At 38.9% G+C, this 20,658-nt stretch overlaps 1 protein-coding gene, 1 long non-coding RNA gene and 1 pseudogene across 7 annotated transcripts in view; 2 read left to right on the forward strand and 1 right to left on the reverse strand.

Moving 5' to 3' along the window:
- The window catches only part of SLC30A8 (solute carrier family 30 member 8), a 230,404-nt gene extending 220,865 nt beyond the window's left edge, over positions 1 to 9,539 (forward strand). For all 3 annotated transcript variants that reach the window (XM_073018323.1, XM_073018324.1, XM_008001414.3), the window contains 3 exons: positions 251 to 356; positions 7,885 to 8,019; positions 9,394 to 9,539. In XM_073018323.1, the coding sequence (XP_072874424.1) occupies positions 251 to 356; positions 7,885 to 8,019; positions 9,394 to 9,539 (387 nt within the window). The remainder of the gene's footprint in view (positions 1 to 250; positions 357 to 7,884; positions 8,020 to 9,393) is intronic.
- LOC119624872 (uncharacterized) overlaps positions 1 to 20,658 on the reverse strand; it is a 592,746-nt gene that overhangs the window by 29,995 nt on the left and 542,093 nt on the right. For 2 of the 4 annotated variants that reach the window (XR_012093745.1, XR_012093744.1), the window contains 2 exons: positions 10,218 to 10,346; positions 9,473 to 9,603 (listed from right to left, as the gene is read on the reverse strand). This is a non-coding gene — a long non-coding RNA (uncharacterized lncRNA). The remainder of the gene's footprint in view (positions 1 to 9,472; positions 9,604 to 10,217; positions 10,347 to 20,658) is intronic. The other 2 variants (XR_005240998.2, XR_012093746.1) reach the window with 2 other exon arrangements.
- On the forward strand, positions 18,040 to 18,868 carry LOC103237329 (large ribosomal subunit protein uL29m pseudogene; annotated as a pseudogene).

Here is a 20,658-nt window from a genome sequence, read left to right on the forward strand (position 1 = left end):
CTTTTAGTTCTTAAATTATGGGGAGAGCATGTCTTGTAGTCTCACTTCTTTATTTGCTGGTAGTTTAAAGCTAAACGGAAGGATTGAGTCTTCAAAAACAAAGTCTTGCCTCTGAGTTGGATGACACATGTCAAAAGGGTGAATGAGTGACAGAGAAGGAAAGACACAGGGAGGTTTACTTATTTTATTAATCAGACTTTCTGGAAGAGAGGTATGAATTCAGTTAACCAAAATCCTTGTTTTTTTCTAGCCAGAGTATAAACTAGCCGACCCAATCTGCACATTCATCTTTTCCATCCTGGTTTTGGCCAGCACCATCACTATCTTAAAGGACTTCTCCATCTTACTCATGGAAGGTAGGAGTGATTTTATTATTACTCCCAGGGTCAGTGTTTTGTCTTCCCTAGAATCACAAAAGGGCATGACTGCAAGGCATGCTCACTGTTAATTTGAATTATGGGAAAAATTTAAAGTGATAAGGAATTTTTGTGAAAACGATCATTTGATTTTTTTCATATGGGAACAAGTAAAAAGAACTGGCTTCTATTCCTGCTCTAGCAACTGTTATGTAATATCTCACAGTGTAAAAACAATAAATATAAACACCATGAGGAGATACTGCAAAAATATAAATTATTCCCTAAGTATGCCCGGAAAAGACCTAAGAAAAAACTACATAAATTTACCTCCTAGGCTGCATTAGAGCTAAACTTTTTTTTTCAAATTGTATCTCAGAGTAGAAGAAATTTACAAAATTACAAAAATTACAAAAATATCTGAATTCAGTTGAGCAAAATGATCACTGAAATAAAGGGTGACCCTTTTGTTTTTATTGAGCCCCAGCTCTGTGCGAGGTAATGTGCTCAGAACTGGAGTTACAGAGAGGAGCAGAGCAGAACACAGCTCTCTTATGAAGTTCTGGGCTGTAGTGTGCTATGAGGTTCAGGTGTCTGCACTAAGTTCAACATCAATATGGCCTCCTGGGAACAGGGTACCACTAGGTTGCCTAAGGAAGGGTGAACTGGCACAGATCAGAAACAGAGTGGGTCAAAGCTCTTGTGCTGATGAGTAGTGGGATTGTGCCTGTAAATAGCCACTGCCCTACAGCCTGGGCAACATAGTGAGACCCCATCTCTCAAAATAAAGTATAGTGAAATGAAATATGGGCTGGGCACAGTGGCTCATGCCTATAATTCCAGGAATTACAGTTTGGGAGGCTGAGGTGGGAGGATTGCTTGAATCCGGGAGTTTGAGACCAACCTGGGCAATACGGGAAAACCTCATCTCTATAAAACATACAAAAAATTACCTGGGCATTGTGGTGCAAGCCTGTAGTCCCAGCTACTCAGGAGCCTGAGGTGGGAGGATCACTTGAGGTTGGGAGGCAGAGGCTGCAGTGAGCCGAGATGGCGCCACTGTACTCCAGCCTGGGTGACAGAGTAAGACCCTACCTCAACAAAATAAAATTAAAAAAAAAAAAAAAAAAGCTTTGCCTTCATAGGCATAATACTTTAATAAGGGGAGAAAGAGATTATTCAAAAAATTACACCGAAATGTAATAGTGGGAACTGCTACAAAGAAGAGATGTGGGTCTTTTATTGGAGATCTTAACATGGCTGGGAGCAGGGGCCAGTGGTCCCAGAGGCTTTGCTGAGGCCTGCTGTTAGGCCCAAGTAAGATCTTACATTATTAACCTCATCACCTACAGCCCCATTATCATTATCCTTGACTACTCTCCCGGGCCTGTGAAATTTCTGTCTGGCTCTTTGAGTCTTCCAACTATCCAGGAACAGATCACATAAATAACCCTCACTGCAAAGAAATCCATCCTTATGCCTAAAGCTTACTGCCTACCTCCTTTCCCCCATTCTGCAATTTGGTGATTTTCTTTTCATTTGGCATAAAATGGTTGAAGAACTACTGGTTTCTGCACTTTCTAGGCTACATCTTTACTGGCAGAGTTAGCTCAGAGAGATATCATATAGTTGAAAAAGCAAGGTCTTTGTATCAGACCCACCTCCGTTCAAATGCTAGTCATGCAAGTTTCTAGCTGTGAGACCTCAGGTAACCTCCTCTGAACTTCAGTTTCGCAACTCAAAAATGGGAATATCACATCCACAATACAGTGTTGCTGAGACGATTAGATGAAATAAATGGCATTACGCTAGAACACAGTGGAAGCTTGGTAAATATAAACTATCAGCTAGCATTTTTGTGTTGACTGGAATATAGGAAATATGAAGCTACATTGTGGAAATAAACACTGTACTGTATATTTACCTGCACAGGAAGAAATTCCCAATCCTTGGTTATAGACTGTGGCGATAGCACTAGTCAGCCATAGATGCTGATGGCCTCAGAAAGGCCACATAAGAGAGTCTTGATCAGAATAAATCCATCTTCATCACCAGAAGAACTATTCAGTGGTAGTTGGAATGGGAGAACTACTGATTCCCGTTGACATTATCTTAGAATATTAAAGTATGTCAGAGAGTGACATCAGCAAGATGGCTGACTAGAGATGCTGGGGCTAGTCCCCCCAATAAGAAAGGGCCAAGGCAACAAATAACTAGAGGAGATTTGACTGGAGCATCAAAGGGAAAGTGTGGGAGTACAACCTAGGTGTCCAACAATAGATGAATGGATCAAGAAAATGCAGTGTATATACACAATGGAATACTATTCAGTGATGAAAAACAATGAAATCCTGTTATTTGCAGAAACATGGATGGAACTGGGGGACATTATGCTAAGTAAAATAAGCTAGGAAATGAAAGTTAAACATGACATGTTTTGGCTCATATGTGGAAGCTAAAAAAAAATGTTCTCATAGAAGTAAAAAGTAGAACAGATAACAGAGGCAGGGAAGGGGAAGAGTAGGATAGGGAGAGAGTTATTAAAGGATGCAAAATTACAATGAGATAGGAGGAATAAGTTCTAGTGTTCTATAGCACTATAGAATGACAAGAATACAATTAACAATAATATATAGTTTCAAATAGCTAGAAGGAAGATATTGAATGTTCCCAACAGGCTGAAACAATAAATGTATGACATGACGAATTTGCGAATTACCCTCATCTGATCACTATGCATTATCTGTATGGCAATAGCACTGTGTGTCCCTTACATATGTACAATTATTGTCAATTTAAAACTGTTTAAAATTTAAAAATAAGGTTTATTGGATACCCAAGGTACTCAGTTATATTTAGAAGGTGATTTATCATTGCTACATTGACCATTTGTATTAACAAATGATACCATTTTCTATCCCACATTCCAGGAAAATAGGTATTATGAAGGACTTGCCTAAAACCCTTATTAGACTAACCCAGCAGTTCTCAAACTTTAGTGGCATCAGAATCACCTGGATGGTTTATTAAAACACAGATATCTGAACCCACTCCTACAATTCTTGAGTCAGTATATCTTATTGGGGAGTAGGAGGGGCAAGAATTTGAATTTCTAACAAGATGCTGTTGCTGCTGGTCCCATGACAACAGTTCAGGAACCGCTGAACTAATCTTTTCGTACCACTGAAGGGATTCCCACATGCTGGCCATGGGAATGGCACCTGTAAAATTCAGCCAGAGCTATAAGTTTACATCATATCAAATATCAAATATTTGATATCGGATATCAAATATCCGAATGATTGAAATATCCAGACATTAGCTGATTTTTTTTTTTTGTCCAGTACATTTTGACATAAGGTAGATCTGGTCTCAGAGTGCAATTGCCTTTAGTGACAGCTCACATTTCATTAGCGTTCACTGCTAAGTATACATTTAAAGGTTTGTTCTTGGTGGTCACTACAATTTTTGAAAGATGATAGTGTTGACAACAGTGAAATGGATAAGGGAGTCAAATGTCACATAGTAACAGTGAATTTTCTGGCTCTAATATTTGGGTTGTCAAGCCACAGAAGCATCCATTTTCTTTCCTGAGCACCAAGTGCTGAGCTGCAGCTGTTGTTGCTATTATGGGAGTTATTGACTTAAAGAAAGATAAAAGACAAGTTGGTGTACAATTTGAAATGAGTTATATTCCACTTTTTTTGTGTGTCTCACTATAGCGCTTCCTTGGTGATTATCTTTCTTATTTTACTTCAGGAAAAGTGCAGAGACTGGTCTACATCAGTTAATTATAGAAACTGGCAGATAACTCCTTTCTGGAAGACACTGACTTTTTAAATTAGGTCTTCAAATTATGTTAGTATGGTACTTAGTAAAATTTAAAAATAATACAGAAAAGTATGCAATAATTTAAAAAAGTCTCCTTATATTTCCATCTTTGCCTTCTCAGTCCTATTCTTCAGGGATAATACCTATTAATAAGTTGACATTTATCTTTCCAAAGATATTTGTGCATTTGCATATATATATATACACACACACACGTATATGTATATGTGTATGTGATGTATGTGTGTGCCTTTTTTTAATAAAAATGGGATTACATATTGATTCACATTTTTCTCTGCACCTGACATTTTTCACTTGGAGATCTTTTATATCAGCACATACATAGATATACCCCGTTCTTCACAGCTGTAATTACTCCACAGCATGGAAGGACTTGCTTGTGATGGACATTATAAACAATGATGTAATTATCACCCTTGGATATATATATTTTTAGCACTTGAATATCTGTGGAATAATTCCTAGAAGTGATATTGCTGTTTCAAAACTTACATGCTGTATTAGTTTGTTTTTGCACTGCTCATAAAGACATACCCGAGACTGGGTAATTATAAAGAATAAGAGGTTTAATGGACTCGCAGTTTCACATGGCTGGGGAGGCTTCACAATCATGGCAGAAGGCAAAGGAGGAGCACAGTTACACCTTACATGGCAGCAGGCAAGAAAGCTTTTGCAGGAGAACTCCCATTTGTAAAACCATTAGATCTACAAGACTTATTCACTACCACGAGAACAGTATGGGGGAACTGCCCTCATGATTCAATTATCTTCACCTGGCCCCACCCTTGACCTCTGGGGATTATTACAATTAAAGGTGAGATTTGGGTGGGGACACAGCCAAACTATATCACATGCATTTCAAAATTTGATAGATATTACCATTTCTACCAAAGATATAGTATCAATTTCCTTCCCCCCAACGGCATATGAAAATGCCCCTTTCCTCACATCTTCACAACCACTGAGTATTATCAAACTGTTCATTCTTTTCTACTCTGATAGGTGAAATATTGTATCTTATTGATTTCAAATGCAATTATTTAACTATGAATGGTGTTCAGTGGTTTTTAAAATACATTTATAAGTCTGGGAAGTTATTTATAAAACACTAATTTAGATATTTTTCTGGATACATTAATATTTTTTTCAGACTCCCCCCAGGCAAAAGTAAGTTCTAGGATGTGATGGAGCATCAAGGCCAGAGGGGCCATGCCTCTTGCCTGGCAACACTATTTCTTATAATAAAATAAGTCATGGTGGACCTATGTTCTCTATAATAGTAATGAGATGAAGGAGACAAGTGAAAAAAGGGTAGTGGGATCATGACTTAATTTCAAAGGGCCTAGATGAATGATAGCAGGTCTTCAAATGGTAATTCCCCAAAGAGATGACCCACATTAAGCATAACAGATAATGTTTCGATTGTAATTCCTAGACTCTAGTATTTGCATAACACTTTGTACTCAGAGCACAGATGTTGGGATCTGATATTCCTGATTCTGCCACTTCTCTCTGTGGCCTTAGCAATGTTCCTTAATCTAACTGACCCCAGTTTCCTCTCCTCTAGTTAAATAAGAATTGTAACCTTAATAACTAGCTTCTAAAGTTTTTAGGACTATTAAATGAGATAATCACTATAAATGAAGTACTTTGCACAAACTTTACACATAGTGGGCCCTCAATAAAATTTGTTATTATTATTAAAACAGTTTTACCCATGACTTTATTCACATTGCATGGCTAATTTGAGACAAGAACTCCTTTCATCTGCTTCTAGGAGCCTAGGTCTCTTGCCACTCATAGAGTAAAACAGCATAATGACCAGCTCTTTGTTACTTCCCCAAACAATATTAGGTAGGATCAAAGACTTAGCTTATGCTGTAGAGAATTTTGAGTTAACTTCAAGGAAGAAATCCCCCATGAGCAAGGTTCTTAGTCTATTTATGCCTAGTGTTCCATTATTGGAATGCTAAGCATGTGGGAGTTATTTACATCCTACTGCTGAAGGTCATTGCCAAGTTCTGATTACAAAAATTCAAAAAATTGCAACCTCAGGCATAAATGGGTTACATTTTTCAAAAAGAGGGTTAAGGGTTCCCCATTTCTTTAAGTAGATGGTTCTCAGCTCTAGCTGCTCATTATCATCCTTTGGGAAGCTTTTAAAAAATACTTATGCTCGGGCTTCCCATACCCAGTGTATTAGGCTGTCCTCACATTGCTATAAAGAAATACTTGAGACTGGATAATTTATAAAGAAAATAAGTTGAATTGGCTCATGGTTCTGTAGGCTATACAGGAAGCATGGTGGCATTTGCTTCTGGGGAGGCCTCAAGAAGCTTCCAATAGTGGCAAAAGGCAAAGGGGGAGCAGGCACGTCACATGATGAAAATGGAGCAAGGGCAGGAAGGTGCCACACACTTTTAAATGACCAAATCTTGCAAGAACTCACTCATCATCGCAAAGACAGCAACAAGCCATGAGGGATCTGGCAGCATGACGCAAACACCTCCCACCAGGCCCCATCTCCAGCATTGGGGATTACAATTTAACATGAGACACTGGCAAGGACAAATACGCAAACTATATCACCCAGAGATTCTGATTTAATTGTCTGGGGTTGGGGCTGGCTTTGGTATTTTTAAAAACATGTAGTCAGGCTAGAGAACCACTGCAAAGCAGAGCCGCTCAGTGGCTCATGAATGTTAGTGCAGTGGTTCAATCTCGGCTGCCTGATAGAATCACCAAATAAGCATTGATGTTGGGCCTTATCCACAGAGATTCTGATTTAATTGGTCTTGGATTATAACTTCGTCATCAGGATTTCTAAAATCTCCTCTGGTAATACTAATGTGCATCCAAGGTTGAAAACCACTCCGAAAGACTCTAGATTTTGGAGCTTCATCCATAGAAATTTCCTTTTAGGTCTGGAGTGAAGTCGTGGTACATTTATTTTTAATAAACACCCCAGGTGTTTGTGTTGTTTGTACATAACTGAAGTAGAGGCTAAAAAAGGGCTGTACTTAGACATCTCTTATACAGCATCCTCCAATGTAGCTAAAATAATGGAAAACTTACAAAAGGAATAAGACGGTATTATACAATGTTAGGATTTTCTATTAGCACAGTTCACTAAATGACCTGTTGGGTAACTAATCTTTGTACAACATTGCCATTCATAATGTTTAGATATTTTCTGAATTGCTCCTCAAAGAGTTCTGTGATCTATGTGTTGTTCTTATCACCTTTATTTTACTACAAATGTGCTGAGGATCAGAGAAGTTCTGGGATTTGGGTAAATTCACAATAGTTGTCATCAGCATGCTAACCCATGATTATTTGATACCAAATTTCATGTTATTCATTTTACTTTCCAGAGTGTATATAAAGATAGTTGGAAAAGGCACAGTTAGTTTAATAGTATACCATAAAAACTAAGGATAATTACCATTGTTGGTTATTGCATAGTAAATTCTGCAAGTATTCTGAGTGGGAACTTTTGGTTGATGGTAAACCTTGAAGTAGTCGGGTAAATCTTCTTTGTAAACATTTGAAGTAAGAAACCAGCAAAGGGATAAGCACCTTGAAATTTGGGTGAGGGCTTTGCAGCTTGTTTAGGTAATTCAATGAGCTGTATTTAGTTGAATAACTACAGCCTCCATCTCTTACCTTTTGTCAGGTGTGCCAAAGAGCCTGAATTACAATGGTGTGAAAGAGCTTATATTAGCAGTCGACGGGGTGGTGTCTGTGCACAGCCTGCACATCTGGTCTCTAACAATGAATCAAGTAATTCTCTCAGCTCATGTTGCTACAGGTCAGTGAGTTTTGTAAACACCCTGGAAAAAAATTCAGTCCTTGTCCTGTAAAGTCAGTAATTTCCCTCCTTTTTGTAGAGCTGCCCTTATTGTCTGTTGCTTGTCAAAACATTATAAAGTGTTTTCTATTACCAAGGGCCTTTGAAACCAGCCCACTTATTGATGTTGTCATAGCAACAATGATACCCATGACATCATTGAGGCTGACTGCAGAGGGCCGAGGACAGACAGAACAAAGGGCTAAAATGCAACCCCAACTTCAAGGCCTTGGACTCTGAAAATTCAACTTCATCTGTTTGGCTTGGTGTCCTATCAGTCAAATAATAGGAATGAATTAAAAACTTAATCTTAATGAGTATCTCCTCTATATATGATGTTTTTCCTAGCACTGAAAATAGGAAGATGAAAGAGACACAGGCCCCACTCTTCAATTTCTAACAAGCGAATGGATGTGCTAATAGGAATTATGGCGGGGGGGACCCACACTGTGTGGTTAGAAATTCTGCAGTCATGTGAGAAAATTCTTATAATATTAGGTTTGTACTAAAAATTACCTTTTCAAGAAGTTAATTTTTGTCTCCGGTATGTCCTAGAGCTGGGAGACTAGGTAGTGAGAGAGCATTTACTGCCTCAGGAGAAAGCTCAGGCCAAAGATAATACATTAGGCTGCTAAAAAATGACTCAAGAAGTTACTTAGGGGCAGGGGACAGGAACACTAGTGACAGTCATTTGAAAACTGTGCTTTCTCAGACATCCTCATCTTCTCGAAAGGGCTCAGGTCTGACTTCAGGGAATTTACAGCATTTACTATGCCAATATTTCACTGCAAATGGAAGAATCTAGTAAACACTCAGGTTGCTATGGAGGGGACTTTACAGCCTGCTGATAGCATTTGGGACAGGAAAAAAATATGGCAGTGAGGGTTGCTGCTCTAAGAAAGGTCTGTGGGGAGCTCTAAACGCTTCCTTGTTCCTGTCACTATCCTTGATATAAATTCTGATTACATACAAGGCCTGCAACCCAGAGATCCCTGGGAGCTGGTGAGCAGGGCTGTATAAGAAATAATAGTTCTGTCTTGGCTTTTTCCAGGGCTTGTCTCCCCTACCACACTAAGCTCCTAGGAATGCCAGACTCCAGAGATAATAGCAGACAGAAAGAGTTCCCATAGCGACAGGGCACTTTCCTGCACTAGAGTTTCCCCTGCCTTGTCTGTGTGAGTGTAGCTCATTATCAGAGCCAAAATGGCTTCCTCTGATTGCCCTGCCTCTGCCCTGCCCCAGGAGGTCAAAGACAAAGTACTTGAAGTTGGAGTCACAGCAGTCACCCATGCGTGTGCAATCAGCGCTAATCTCCCTGTGGTTTTTTATCAACAGCAGCCAGCCGGGACAGCCAAGTGGTTCGGAGAGAAATTGCTAGAGCCCTCAGCAAAAGCTTTACGGTGTACTCACTCACCATTCAGATGGAATCTCCAGTCGACCAGGATCCAGACTGCCTTTTCTGTGAAGACCCCCATGACTAGCTCAGTCACACTGTCAGCTTCCCAAATTTGACAGGCCACCTTCAAACATGCTGCTATGCAGTTTCTGCATCATAGAAAATAAGGAACCAAAGGAAGCAATTCATGTCATGGTGCAATGCACATTTTATCTATTTAGTTAGCGCCATTCACCATGAAGGAAGAGGCACTGAGATCCATCAATCAATTGGATTATATACTGATCAGTAGCTGTGTTCAATTACAGGAATGTGTATATAGATTATTCCTGAGTGGAGCCTAAATAACAGCTGTTTGTAACTATCGGCAATACAAAATTCATCTCCCTCCCAATAATGCATCTTGAGGACACATAGGTAAATTTGAACTCAGGAAAGTCTTACTAGAAATCAGTGGAAGGGACAAATAGTCACAAAATTTTCCCAAAACATAAGAAACAAAAAATAAGGAGAGCCAAGTCAGGAATAAAATGATGCTGTATGCTAACACCCTATTAGAACTTGGTTCTCTCACCAAGCTGTAATGTGATTTTTTTTTTCTACTCTGAATTGGAAATATATATGAATATACAGAGAGGCACTTACAACTAATTTTTATTTACTTGTCACATTTTGGCAATAAATCCCTCTTATTTCTAAATTCTAACTTGTTTATTTCAAAACTTTATGTAATCACTGTTCAAAAGAAAATATTTTCACCTACCAGAGTGCTTAAACACTGGCACCAGCCAAGGAATGTGGTTGTAGAGACCCAGCAGTCTTCAAGAACAGCCGACAAAAACATTGGAGTTGACCCCACCAAGTTGTTGCTACAGATAATTTAGATATTTACCTGCAAGAAGGAATAAAGCAGATGCAACCAATTCATTCAGTCCACGAGCATGATCTGAGCACTGCTTTGTACTAGACGTTGGGCTTAGCATTGGAACTATAAAGAGGAATCAGATGCAGCAAGTGCTTCTATGTCCTGGTAGCAACTCAACACTATCTGTGGAGAGTAAACTAAAGATATGCAGGCCAACATTCTGGAAATCCTTTGTCAATGGGTTTGGTTTGGAACCTGGACTTCTACATTTTTAAAAGTTACCCAGAGATGCTTCTAAAGATGAGCTATAGTCTAGAAGATTGTCAACCACAGGAGGTCATTGAGTGGGACAGCTAGACACATACACAGGCAGCTACAGTAATATCTTGAATTGCAATGATGTAGTAGGGTATAAAAGGAAAGTGATAGATATTGCTGGATGGGCATGGCCAGTGAGGTTTCATGTCATTGAGGTGACAACCCTGTTGGACTTTGAATTACATATGGAGGTTCTCCAGGCAGATGAAGAAGAGAAGGCATTCTAGACAAAAGGAAGACTAGGCGCAAGGCACACTTACGTTTGTCTGTTAGCTTTTAGTTGAAAAAGCAAAATACGTGATGCAAAGAAAACTCTCCACGCTGTGATTTTTAAAACTACATACTTTTTGCAACTTCATGGTCATGAATATTGTAGAGAACAGGAGATAGGTCTTAGATGATTTTTATGCTGTTGTCAGACTCTAGCAGGGTACTAGAAACCTAGCGGGCATTAATAATTATTGAGGCAATGACTCTGAGACTATATCTGGGCCTTGTCATTATTTATCATTTATATTTGTAATTTTTTTTCTGAAATTTGAGGGCCAAGAAAACATTGACTTTGACTGAGAAGGTCACATCTGTGCCATCTCTGCAAATCAATCAGCACCACTGAAATAGCTCCTTAGCATTCTGCTGAGCTTTCCCTGCTCAGTTGAGATGAATATACTCATCCCCCACCTCAATGAGCATGTTTAGGCAACCAGGATTAGAGCCCCTCAGGTTCCCAATGTCTCCTGCCACATCCGATTCTCAAAATGGAAAGAATGGTTTATGCCAAATCATTTTTCCTGTCTCAAGGACCACTGACTGGTTTTGCTTTTCCATAGTTTGCATAGGACACCCTAAAGGTTAGGTGACTTGGCAAACACACAAGTTTTAGTATAATTCTTTGCTTCTGCTTCCTTTTGAAAACCATGTTTAGATTTGATTTTATGTCAGAAATTCACTGAATGTCAGGTAATCATTAGGGAGGGAGATTTGTGTGTCGACCAAAGGAATTGGCCCATGGCTGCAGGGTGTTTCTGCTGTTTGCCTGAAATTCTGCTTTTTCAGTGAACTAGACTGAAAACTCTGAACACTAGATGTTTATGTGGCAAAATGCAAGGCAATCTACAACAGAGATTTTAAGGATTTTGAGATGAAAAAACAGATGCTACTCAGGGGCTTTACGCACCATCCATCAATTCTGAAGTTCTGACTCCCATTACCATTTCCCTAGTGTGGTTAGAACTCCAGGCCACCAGAAGTAAGTGGAATAATGTAATTGAATTCTTTACTTCATGGTGTTGTATCCTCTCCAGCTATCAAGACGTTAATGATCTTCTATGTCTTTTCTTAGTATTATTATACTTCAAGTTCTGGGGTATATGTGCAGAACATGTACGTTTGTTACATAGGTACACACATGCCATGGTGGTTTGCTGCACTCATCAACCGGTCATCTACATTCCTTATGTCTTTCAAAGCAACACTCTATTCTTCTGAGTGGTGAAATCAGGTCAACTTTACCACCACCCTCCATTTTTAATATGCTTCACCGTCATCCAGCACCCACTTAAGATTTATCTAGGGCTCTATGGTGATGTTAGGACCCATAAAAGAAATGTATGCCTTCCATATGTTTGGTTACAGATGGGAAATGGGAATGTTGAAGGACATGAAAGAAAAGGTGTTTACACAGTAAGCATCAGTTCTCAAGCTAGATTGCCTGAGTTTGAATCTTAGCTCTTCCCTTTATTAGCTCTGTGACCTCGAGCTAGTTACTTAAATGCTCTGATTCTCTATTTCCTGATCAGTAAAACCTCCCTATTCAAATGTGTGAGAGTTTAATAAATTAGGACACTTTAAAAGGTTGGAGCTGTGCATAGCATGTAGTTAGCATTCAGTACATGTTAACTGTTATTTTTTATTATGTACAAACATGAGTGGGCACAGAATTTTAAATCATCTAAACTTTTGAGAAATTTTGAGTTATCAACACAGTTCCCACAAGACAGCGGCAAACTTATTGGTGAGAATTAAACAGCTGTTTCTCTGAGGAAGCAATGGAGGCTTGCTGGGATGAAGGCATTATGAGAGGCTGTTACCTAGTGAGAGTGATGAATTAATTAAAATAGTCGAATCCTTTTCTGACTCTCTCTGAAACTTCCACTTTTATCTTTGAAGAGCAGAATTGTCACTCCAAGGACATTTATTAACAAAAAGTACAACTGTCCAGTGTGATGAAGGCAAAGTCATAGGTCTCCCAAGTCTTACACTATTCCTGTGAAACAGCATGTCCTTGGCTTTTCTCTGTCATGTAACCTCAACTTTCTCTGACCAGGTGCATTTCTTTCTCTGGTTTCTAAATTGCCAGGGGCAAATTTGGATCACTTAATATCTGTTAAATTTTGTGACCCGACAAAGTCTTTTAGCACTGTAGTGTCAAAAAGAAAAACACCTCCCAGGCATATACATTTTATAGATTCCTGGAGAATGTTGCTCTCCAGCTCCATCCCCACCCAGTGAAATATGATCCAGAGAGTCTTGCAAAGAGACAAGCCTCATTTTCCACAATTAGCTCTAAAGTGCCTCCAGGAAATGATTTTCTCAGCTCATCTCTCTGTATTCCCTGTTTTGGATCACAGGGCAATCTGTTTAAATGACTAATTACAGAAATCATTAAAGGCACCAAGCAAATGTCATCTTTGAATACCCACATCCCAAGTTTTACAAATCCTGCCTGGCTTGACAGTGATGAGGCCACTTAACAGTCCAGCGCAGGCGGATGTTAAAAAAAATAAAAAGGTGACCATCTGCGGTTTAGTTTTTTAACTTTCTGATTTCACACTTAACGTTTGTCATTCTGTTACTGGGCACCTGTTTAAATTCTATTTTAAAATGTTAGTGTGTGTTGTTTAAAATAAAATCAAGAAAGAGAGAGTTTGGGTTAAGTCATCTTTTTATCACCAAAATCATGGCAGGACATGTTTTTCATGACACCAATGAGGACTGTAATGAGAATACATTCTTTCACTCTCAGTCGTTTATTGGAAGAAATAACTCATTTGGGGAACATATTTGTCTAGAGAGATGGAAGATAATGTGTTAGAATTGGATGCTTTTGAAATTATGGGCATAAAACCCCAATGGGGGAAGAAGATGGTGGTCAGATGTGGCAGGAGCCCTTGACAGTTGTGAAAAACTAACTTGTGCTTCTTCAACCATAAAGCCAGGAAGTGATGAGAGATGTTAAGCTGAATTGCACCCCTTTCAGGAGTGTCAATCAAGTCCTGGAGACAATGTATCATTATAATTGCCCTATATTTCCTTTCTTCAAAGGGATACCCATTTGTCAAAAACATAATTATCCTATTTACAGCCATTAAAACCCTATGGTGGTTATACACAGTCCAACAGTACTATCAAACATTATTTCCCTGAATCTGTTGAGTTTAGGAGTATTTTGGGATATTGCAGAAGAAGAAAGGGCACCAGCTGTACTGAAGATATTGTAAACCATGGTGAGTTAACCTGTACAATGGAATTAGGATCAGATGCGAATTTAGGGTCTCCTTTGAAGTTAAATTGCGTTCTTCAAACGGGAATCAGTAGAGATTTAATGAACCAATGCCCTGGTTTGTTTCTAACTCCTCCTCCATTTTTATAGAGATGAATAGGGGATTTTATTTGGCATATACGTGAGATTGATGAACAAGAATTTCTGTCATTGCCTTATTCTCCACTCCAAAATTGCCTCTGACATGGCAAAAGTCCATGGTCAGGGAAATAAGAATACCCTGTGTTGGCATTTCTTTACGGCAGTACTTTCTATGAATAATTAATGCCCCAGAAAGACGAAGCCTTTTTTTCTGGTTTCCACCTACTCATAAAGTTCAGCACCTTGTATCAACTTGGATGGGGAAAGGAGAGTAGATTTCCCTGGCTCAATAAGTTCTGAATTCATAAACAAGAAGCAGATTCCCTTTCCATTCAACCTCCAATCCTTTATAAAGATAAAGCTGTGGAGATGGTCTTTCAGGATCTTAGATTAGATAATTTTTCATGTTCTAATAAGAAAGTTCTGAGGGAAGCACTGTGATTAAACATAGCTGATGAGAATACACAATTATTTTTATTCTTTTTCTTCTCCTCCTCCTTTTCCTCTTTCTGCTCCTCCGCCTCCTCTTCCCCCTTCATCTTGGTAGCTCTTAAACACTGTAGAATTTATCACTTATCCTTCAACAAAAGAATTCTTTTTGCCCGAGAATAAACATTTGCACAATAGTAGAGATATTACAATATATAGATTTTGGAAAAAAAAAAAACCCTCAAATGCTATACCCTGAGACTTTTAATTCGTTAATTCAATTAATGTATTCATCAATCAACTGCAAGTCAAAACAACAGCAGGAAGTAGAATATTGCTTTAGGTAAGTTTGTATTTGTCCAGAAGAGTTTTATTAATATTTGGGATTAAAATATTACTGAATTGCTAAACCCTAACAGTCCTGAAAAAACTCAATACTGATATGGTAGGCATCAACTTTAGGAAATCAACACACCTGCATTGCTTCTCCCTTGAAAAATATATTTCATAAAGATGCTTTTCAGGGTAATCAAATCATGGAGTAATTTATATTTCCTGATGAAATTTTCCTGTTTATTCCAGAACTTGGTATTTCACTTTACTTTCCTTCTCTCATTACTGAGGTGACAGTTTCTGCATTGTCCAGTGGTAAATATTGGGCAATGATGTGAATGTTGGTGTTAGGCTTGGACTGTTAGTGCTGGAATAGATCTCAGAAGTAGAGCCAAGAAAGATTAGAGGGGAGGATGCCTATAAGATAGGGCAGGATTAGGAATTTGGTATTAGGCAAATTGAGTTATTAAACAAGCACATAAAGATATCAAATAGGCAGTTGTTTATATGAATGTGGGTTAGAGTTACAAAAATAGTATTTTCATCCAGGAGAGAAGTCTGGGCTGCAGTTACAAAAGTCATTATCTTGTGAGGGCCACACAATTACACAGGTGTTCATAATAATGAAGGCCCTTCCATCTTGTAATTGCACCATCTGGAACATTATTTAGCCTCTGAGACAGCAAGGGAAGAGAGAGAAGAAGGGAAACCACATGTTACAGTGCCTTTTAAAATGGATGCTTTTCACTTCTGCTTGGAGGCCATTGGCCAAAATTAATCACATAGCCGTAACCTAACTGAAGGGAAGCTGGGAAATATAGAGAAACACATGGGTTTCCAATGGATATTAACTGCCACCAACTCTGAGAGAGAGGAGAGAATTGCTGGAGTGGTGTACATGAGGAAGCAAGAAATGATGGAATCTAGTGCACAGGTCGTGTACCTGGTTCTAGATGGGGGTATTTATGTACAACACAGAGCTTTTACAATAACAGAATTCTGCTGGTAGATGGCTAGGTACAATGGAGACAATCTGGCATTTTCTTCTGATTGCTTCATTCTTCTAAGTGAAGTAGGAAGCAAGGTTATTAACTGAGTGTGACAATGAAAGAGGAGGTATTAGTGATGTAAAACAAGAGGAGCAAGAGTGAAATTGTCATCTAGGAGAGTAGAGAGTGAAAAGGCCATAATGAAAGTAAGATTGCCTGGTTGTGCCAGTTTTTAAGCAACTGTCTCTCAGCCCCCAACTCTCTCAGGTATTCTTGGCTTCATGATGCTGGGGGCAGGGACTGTGTTAACTACATTTCTCCTTTGCTGGCTGCTCCTTGTTAGGAGGCCCTAGAGGGGTATCAGAAGCCTAGAGGGAGGAAAAGGGGACTTTCCTCTTGTTTTGTTTCCTGCTTGATCCTCTCTCAAACAGTGTCAACCTCGTAATACTTCTTCACCATGGCAGCAGTACTTCATTCTCTTTTCCTGCAGTATTTCCAGTTTGTAGTTTACCCCAAACTCAAAGAACCAGCCTCATCACATCCCCTCAGAGAAAAGCACCAGGTTACTGTACTCTTTCCCTGGAGGTCTAGATCCCAGCTCCATTGTGGCTCTCCCTGGCTAAGATATCAGCATTAATTAATCAGTGTCTCCTCCTCAGAGGACAGTGTTTTAGCTTGGGGTTTACTCCTCCAAGTTTCTGGGTTCTATTAATTCCCTAAGCCTTAGGAGGGTTAACTGCTTTATGCAATTCTACTTCTGTTACTTTTTATTCTCTTTTTGCTTTCAATTTCTTCAATATCTGGCTAAATTTTACATATAAAATAATATAAAATAATTGTTGTGATCTTGTCGGACTATGTTTGATACAGTGGCTGAGCACTAGCCACCTAGTCAACCTGTCTGTCTCAGTTTTTTACTCAGTGAAGGAATGAAAACTACCCATTTTAGAATAGATGTGAGGATTAAATGAGAAGCTGTATGTAAAACACTTAATGCAATTCACTGCTCATAGTAAGTTCTCAATAAATTCTAGTTATCATTTTTTGAGAATCCATTCAGATGGCCCCTAGTCCAGAAAGCTTTTCCTAATATTCTACCCAATGCCAGTCATTCCATCTTCAGTGCTGCCTTTCAAGCAATCACCTTTTTGTGTTCTTGCTTTTGTCACTTCGTGTCTTGTGTGTGTTGTTTTTCTATGTTCCCCTCCTTAAAGTATTAGTTTCTATTTATCTCTGAATAATAACACCTAGCACTGGGCCCAGCACAGAGTAGTAGTATTAAGTTATCTGCAGGAACACACCTTCATCTAGCAGACCTCTATAGTTATCAATAAGATAATGAAGCATTTTAATTCTTTCAGACGTTTCATTGTAAACACCAGACATCTGTGTCTAACCTCTAACGTTATATTCACTCAGCCTCTGCTTCTAATCCAGTACATCTTCTTTCTAGCTGCATGGTTTTGGCCACATTGTGAAGCAGGATTCAGTTACCTCATAATAAAATGGGAAAAACGACACCTATATCACAAGGTTGTTGTAATCATTAGATAACTAATGTGCTGCTCTCAGCACAATGGCTGGTGTATAATGTGAACTGAGAGCATTAACATTTCTTTTTCTCTGAACTAAATCCCTGCTTTTAAAACCTCACTGATGGTGTCATAGAAGGCATGCGTTCTTTACTTAAAAAGAAAGATTGATGGACTATTTGAAGAACCAAGTGATCAAAATATGCCATAAAAATTGTTATGGCATACATCAAAGGACCTTTAAAATTAGATTCATTCTATTGGATATACAACTATTTTAAGGAATTGCTAGAAATAAATAGGAGGTGAAAAGATAGAAGGCAAAAAGGAGTTTTTGTTTTTGTTTTTGTTTTTAAAGGAAATAGGTAAGTGGAACAGTTATAATGCAAATGTGTAGGGTCTGGCAATATTCAGAAAGTGTTTATAATAAATCAGATTCAGAGATCATACTTAAGAAGTACTTAGTGCGGGTTATGTGAAAACATGGCTGTGGCAGGTTTGGCCTTTCTTTATAGGAGAGTCTTAGCTGCCCTGAAAGCTTCCAGGTCGTTAATAACTCCTCAGGTCCCTGCCTGCACAGGGTTTTTTCTTGGTTTGTTGCCTAAGAGTACACCAAATGTGACATCCTTTCACCAATATAGATTACTTCATACCACATTGTCAAGAAAAGGACTAGAAGAATTTTTTGATGACCCAAAAAACTGGGGGCAAGAAAAAGTAAAATCTGGAGCAGCATGGACCTGTCAGCAACTAAGGAACAAAAGTAATGAAGATTTACACAAACTTTGGTTTGTCTTACTGAAAGAAAGAAACATGCTTTTAACCCTAGAGCAGGAGGCCAAGCGGCAGAGATTGCCAATGCCAAGTCCAGAGCGGTTAGATAAGGTAGCAGATTCCATGGATGCATTAGATAAAGTTGTCCAGGAAAGAGAAGATGCCCTAAGGCTTCTTCAGACTGGTCAAGAAAGAGCTAGACCTGGTGCTTGGAGAAGAGACGTCTTTGGAAGAATCATCTGGCACAAGTTCAAGCAGTGGGTTATACCTTGGCACCTAAATAAAAGATACAATAGGAAACGATTCTTTGCCATGCCTTATGTGGACCATTTTCTCAGACTGGAACGTGAGAAATGAGCCTGCATCAAAGCACGGAAGGAAAATTGAGAGAGAAAGAAAGCAAAAATTCTTCTAAAAAAGTTTCCACATCTTGCTGAAACCCAGAAGTCAAGTCTTGTCTAAGATGTCTGAACTCTTATATTTACCATTTTGTTTTTCTTGAATAGTCTGTGTACAAGAGTAAATATGTTAAGTGGTTTATAAAGAAAAAAAAAAAAAGAAGTACTTAGTGCGGTACTTGGTATGGAAGGGCGTTATACTAGATAGTGAGCTAAGTGTACATTCCTTCCCTATCACTCACAGAAATAGACTAGATTGGGAGAATGGGGACATGGATGGGGAGAATGGGGACATGGGGAGGAAAATGGGGTGGAGTGAAGGGTCAGGAGTTGGGGGTAAAGATATAAAATTGATTCACAAGTTACTTAGATGAAGGATATTAAAATAATATGATGAAAGTGAGATAATATATGGCTGTTTCTTTCCGTAACTGGAAAAGTCAAGTAGAAATTGGGGTGTTTGAATATTGATGCCAATAGAGGCAGAATTTGACTCTCCCCAAAACTACCTTTGCTTTTTCTTTCACTTTTTTATTTAATGGGTGACTATTCTGTGCCAGGCCTTGTGGTGAATATGGGGATCCTGGTAATAATGACACATTATAGTGGGAGATATGGACAAAAAACAAACAAAGACCAAAATAAGGCATTTTCAGATAGTGATAAGTGGTAAGATAGAGATAAAACCAATGGATATGGTAATAATTGGGAGAGGGCTAGAGCGAGGCAGCTATATCTGCAAGACCTTCATGAAGAGGTGACATTTGGGCTGAGCCAGCCATGCAAAGTGGAGGAGGAAAAGCAAGGATAGCTTGGACAGAGGCCACAGGTAGGAAGAACCTGGTAGCCTCGAGAAAAAGAAAGGAAGCAGAGGTACTGAGTGTAGCGAGCAAGGCTGGGGGAAGAGGGGTGATCTGGGCTGGACTGGGCAAAAGCCTTGTAGGCCATAAGAAGGAGCTAGAATTTTATGGTAAGTGCAAAGCTCTTGACTGAAAGGAAGAAGAACCACAGCCAAAGTGTGGCAGGCTGCAATTCTTTAGTTAGGTTTATATTATTTTGGCAAAATACATTTTCTACCAAATTTGTCAAAGAGGTACCAAGTACCCCAAAATCCCTTGTAAAGAAGTGCTTCACATATTTATTTATTTGTTTGGCATTTAATACTTATTATCCACATATACTCACTGCAAAGCACTAAACAGGGAAATATAACCCACAGTCAGTATAGGAGAATCATCAGGTGGAGACTTGGGAGACTGGAGAATTAGTCCATTCCATCTCCATGCTCTTGAGACATATCTCTTCCTCGGAGTCTTTCTGCTATCTGCCATCGCCAACATATAAATAAGATTATAAGATTATAATAAATTAGAACCATCTTTTTTTTTTTTTTTTTTTTTTTGACATGGCTTACTTCTCTGGGTCTGCACAAGCTGTCCCTTTTCTTCATGTGGCCACCCAGTAATAGCCACAGCACCCAAACAATCTCCACTATTGATCTCCAGGCCCATATCCTATCTATGCCTGTCTTGGAACAAACTTGGCCTTCTTCCACAGAAGGCATTTCAAATATTGATGTACTTGGTGCTTGGTACTGACCAAGTACTTAGGTGAAATGCTTATTTACAAAACTTGTTTTTTAAAAAATGAAATTCTGAAAATATATATAACGCACAGGTTTAGGAACTAGATGTCTCAGTATGGAGCCATCTGGCCTGATTTTATTCTGTAGTCTATTACCAGTTCTCCCAAATATCCTATAATGTAACACACTGAGCTGCTCATCTTTTCACAAGTAGGCCATATTTGTTCATGACTCCATGCCTGTGCTCATTTCCCCTTACTCAAATACCCTCCCTTCTCTTCCTTTCTCTTCTCTGCCTTGAAACTCTTATTTATCGTTTAAAGCCCTGCCAAAGATCA

This window comes from Chlorocebus sabaeus, chromosome 8, assembly GCF_047675955.1.
Source record: "Chlorocebus sabaeus isolate Y175 chromosome 8, mChlSab1.0.hap1, whole genome shotgun sequence".
Classification (NCBI taxonomy): Eukaryota; Metazoa; Chordata; class Mammalia; order Primates; family Cercopithecidae; genus Chlorocebus; species Chlorocebus sabaeus.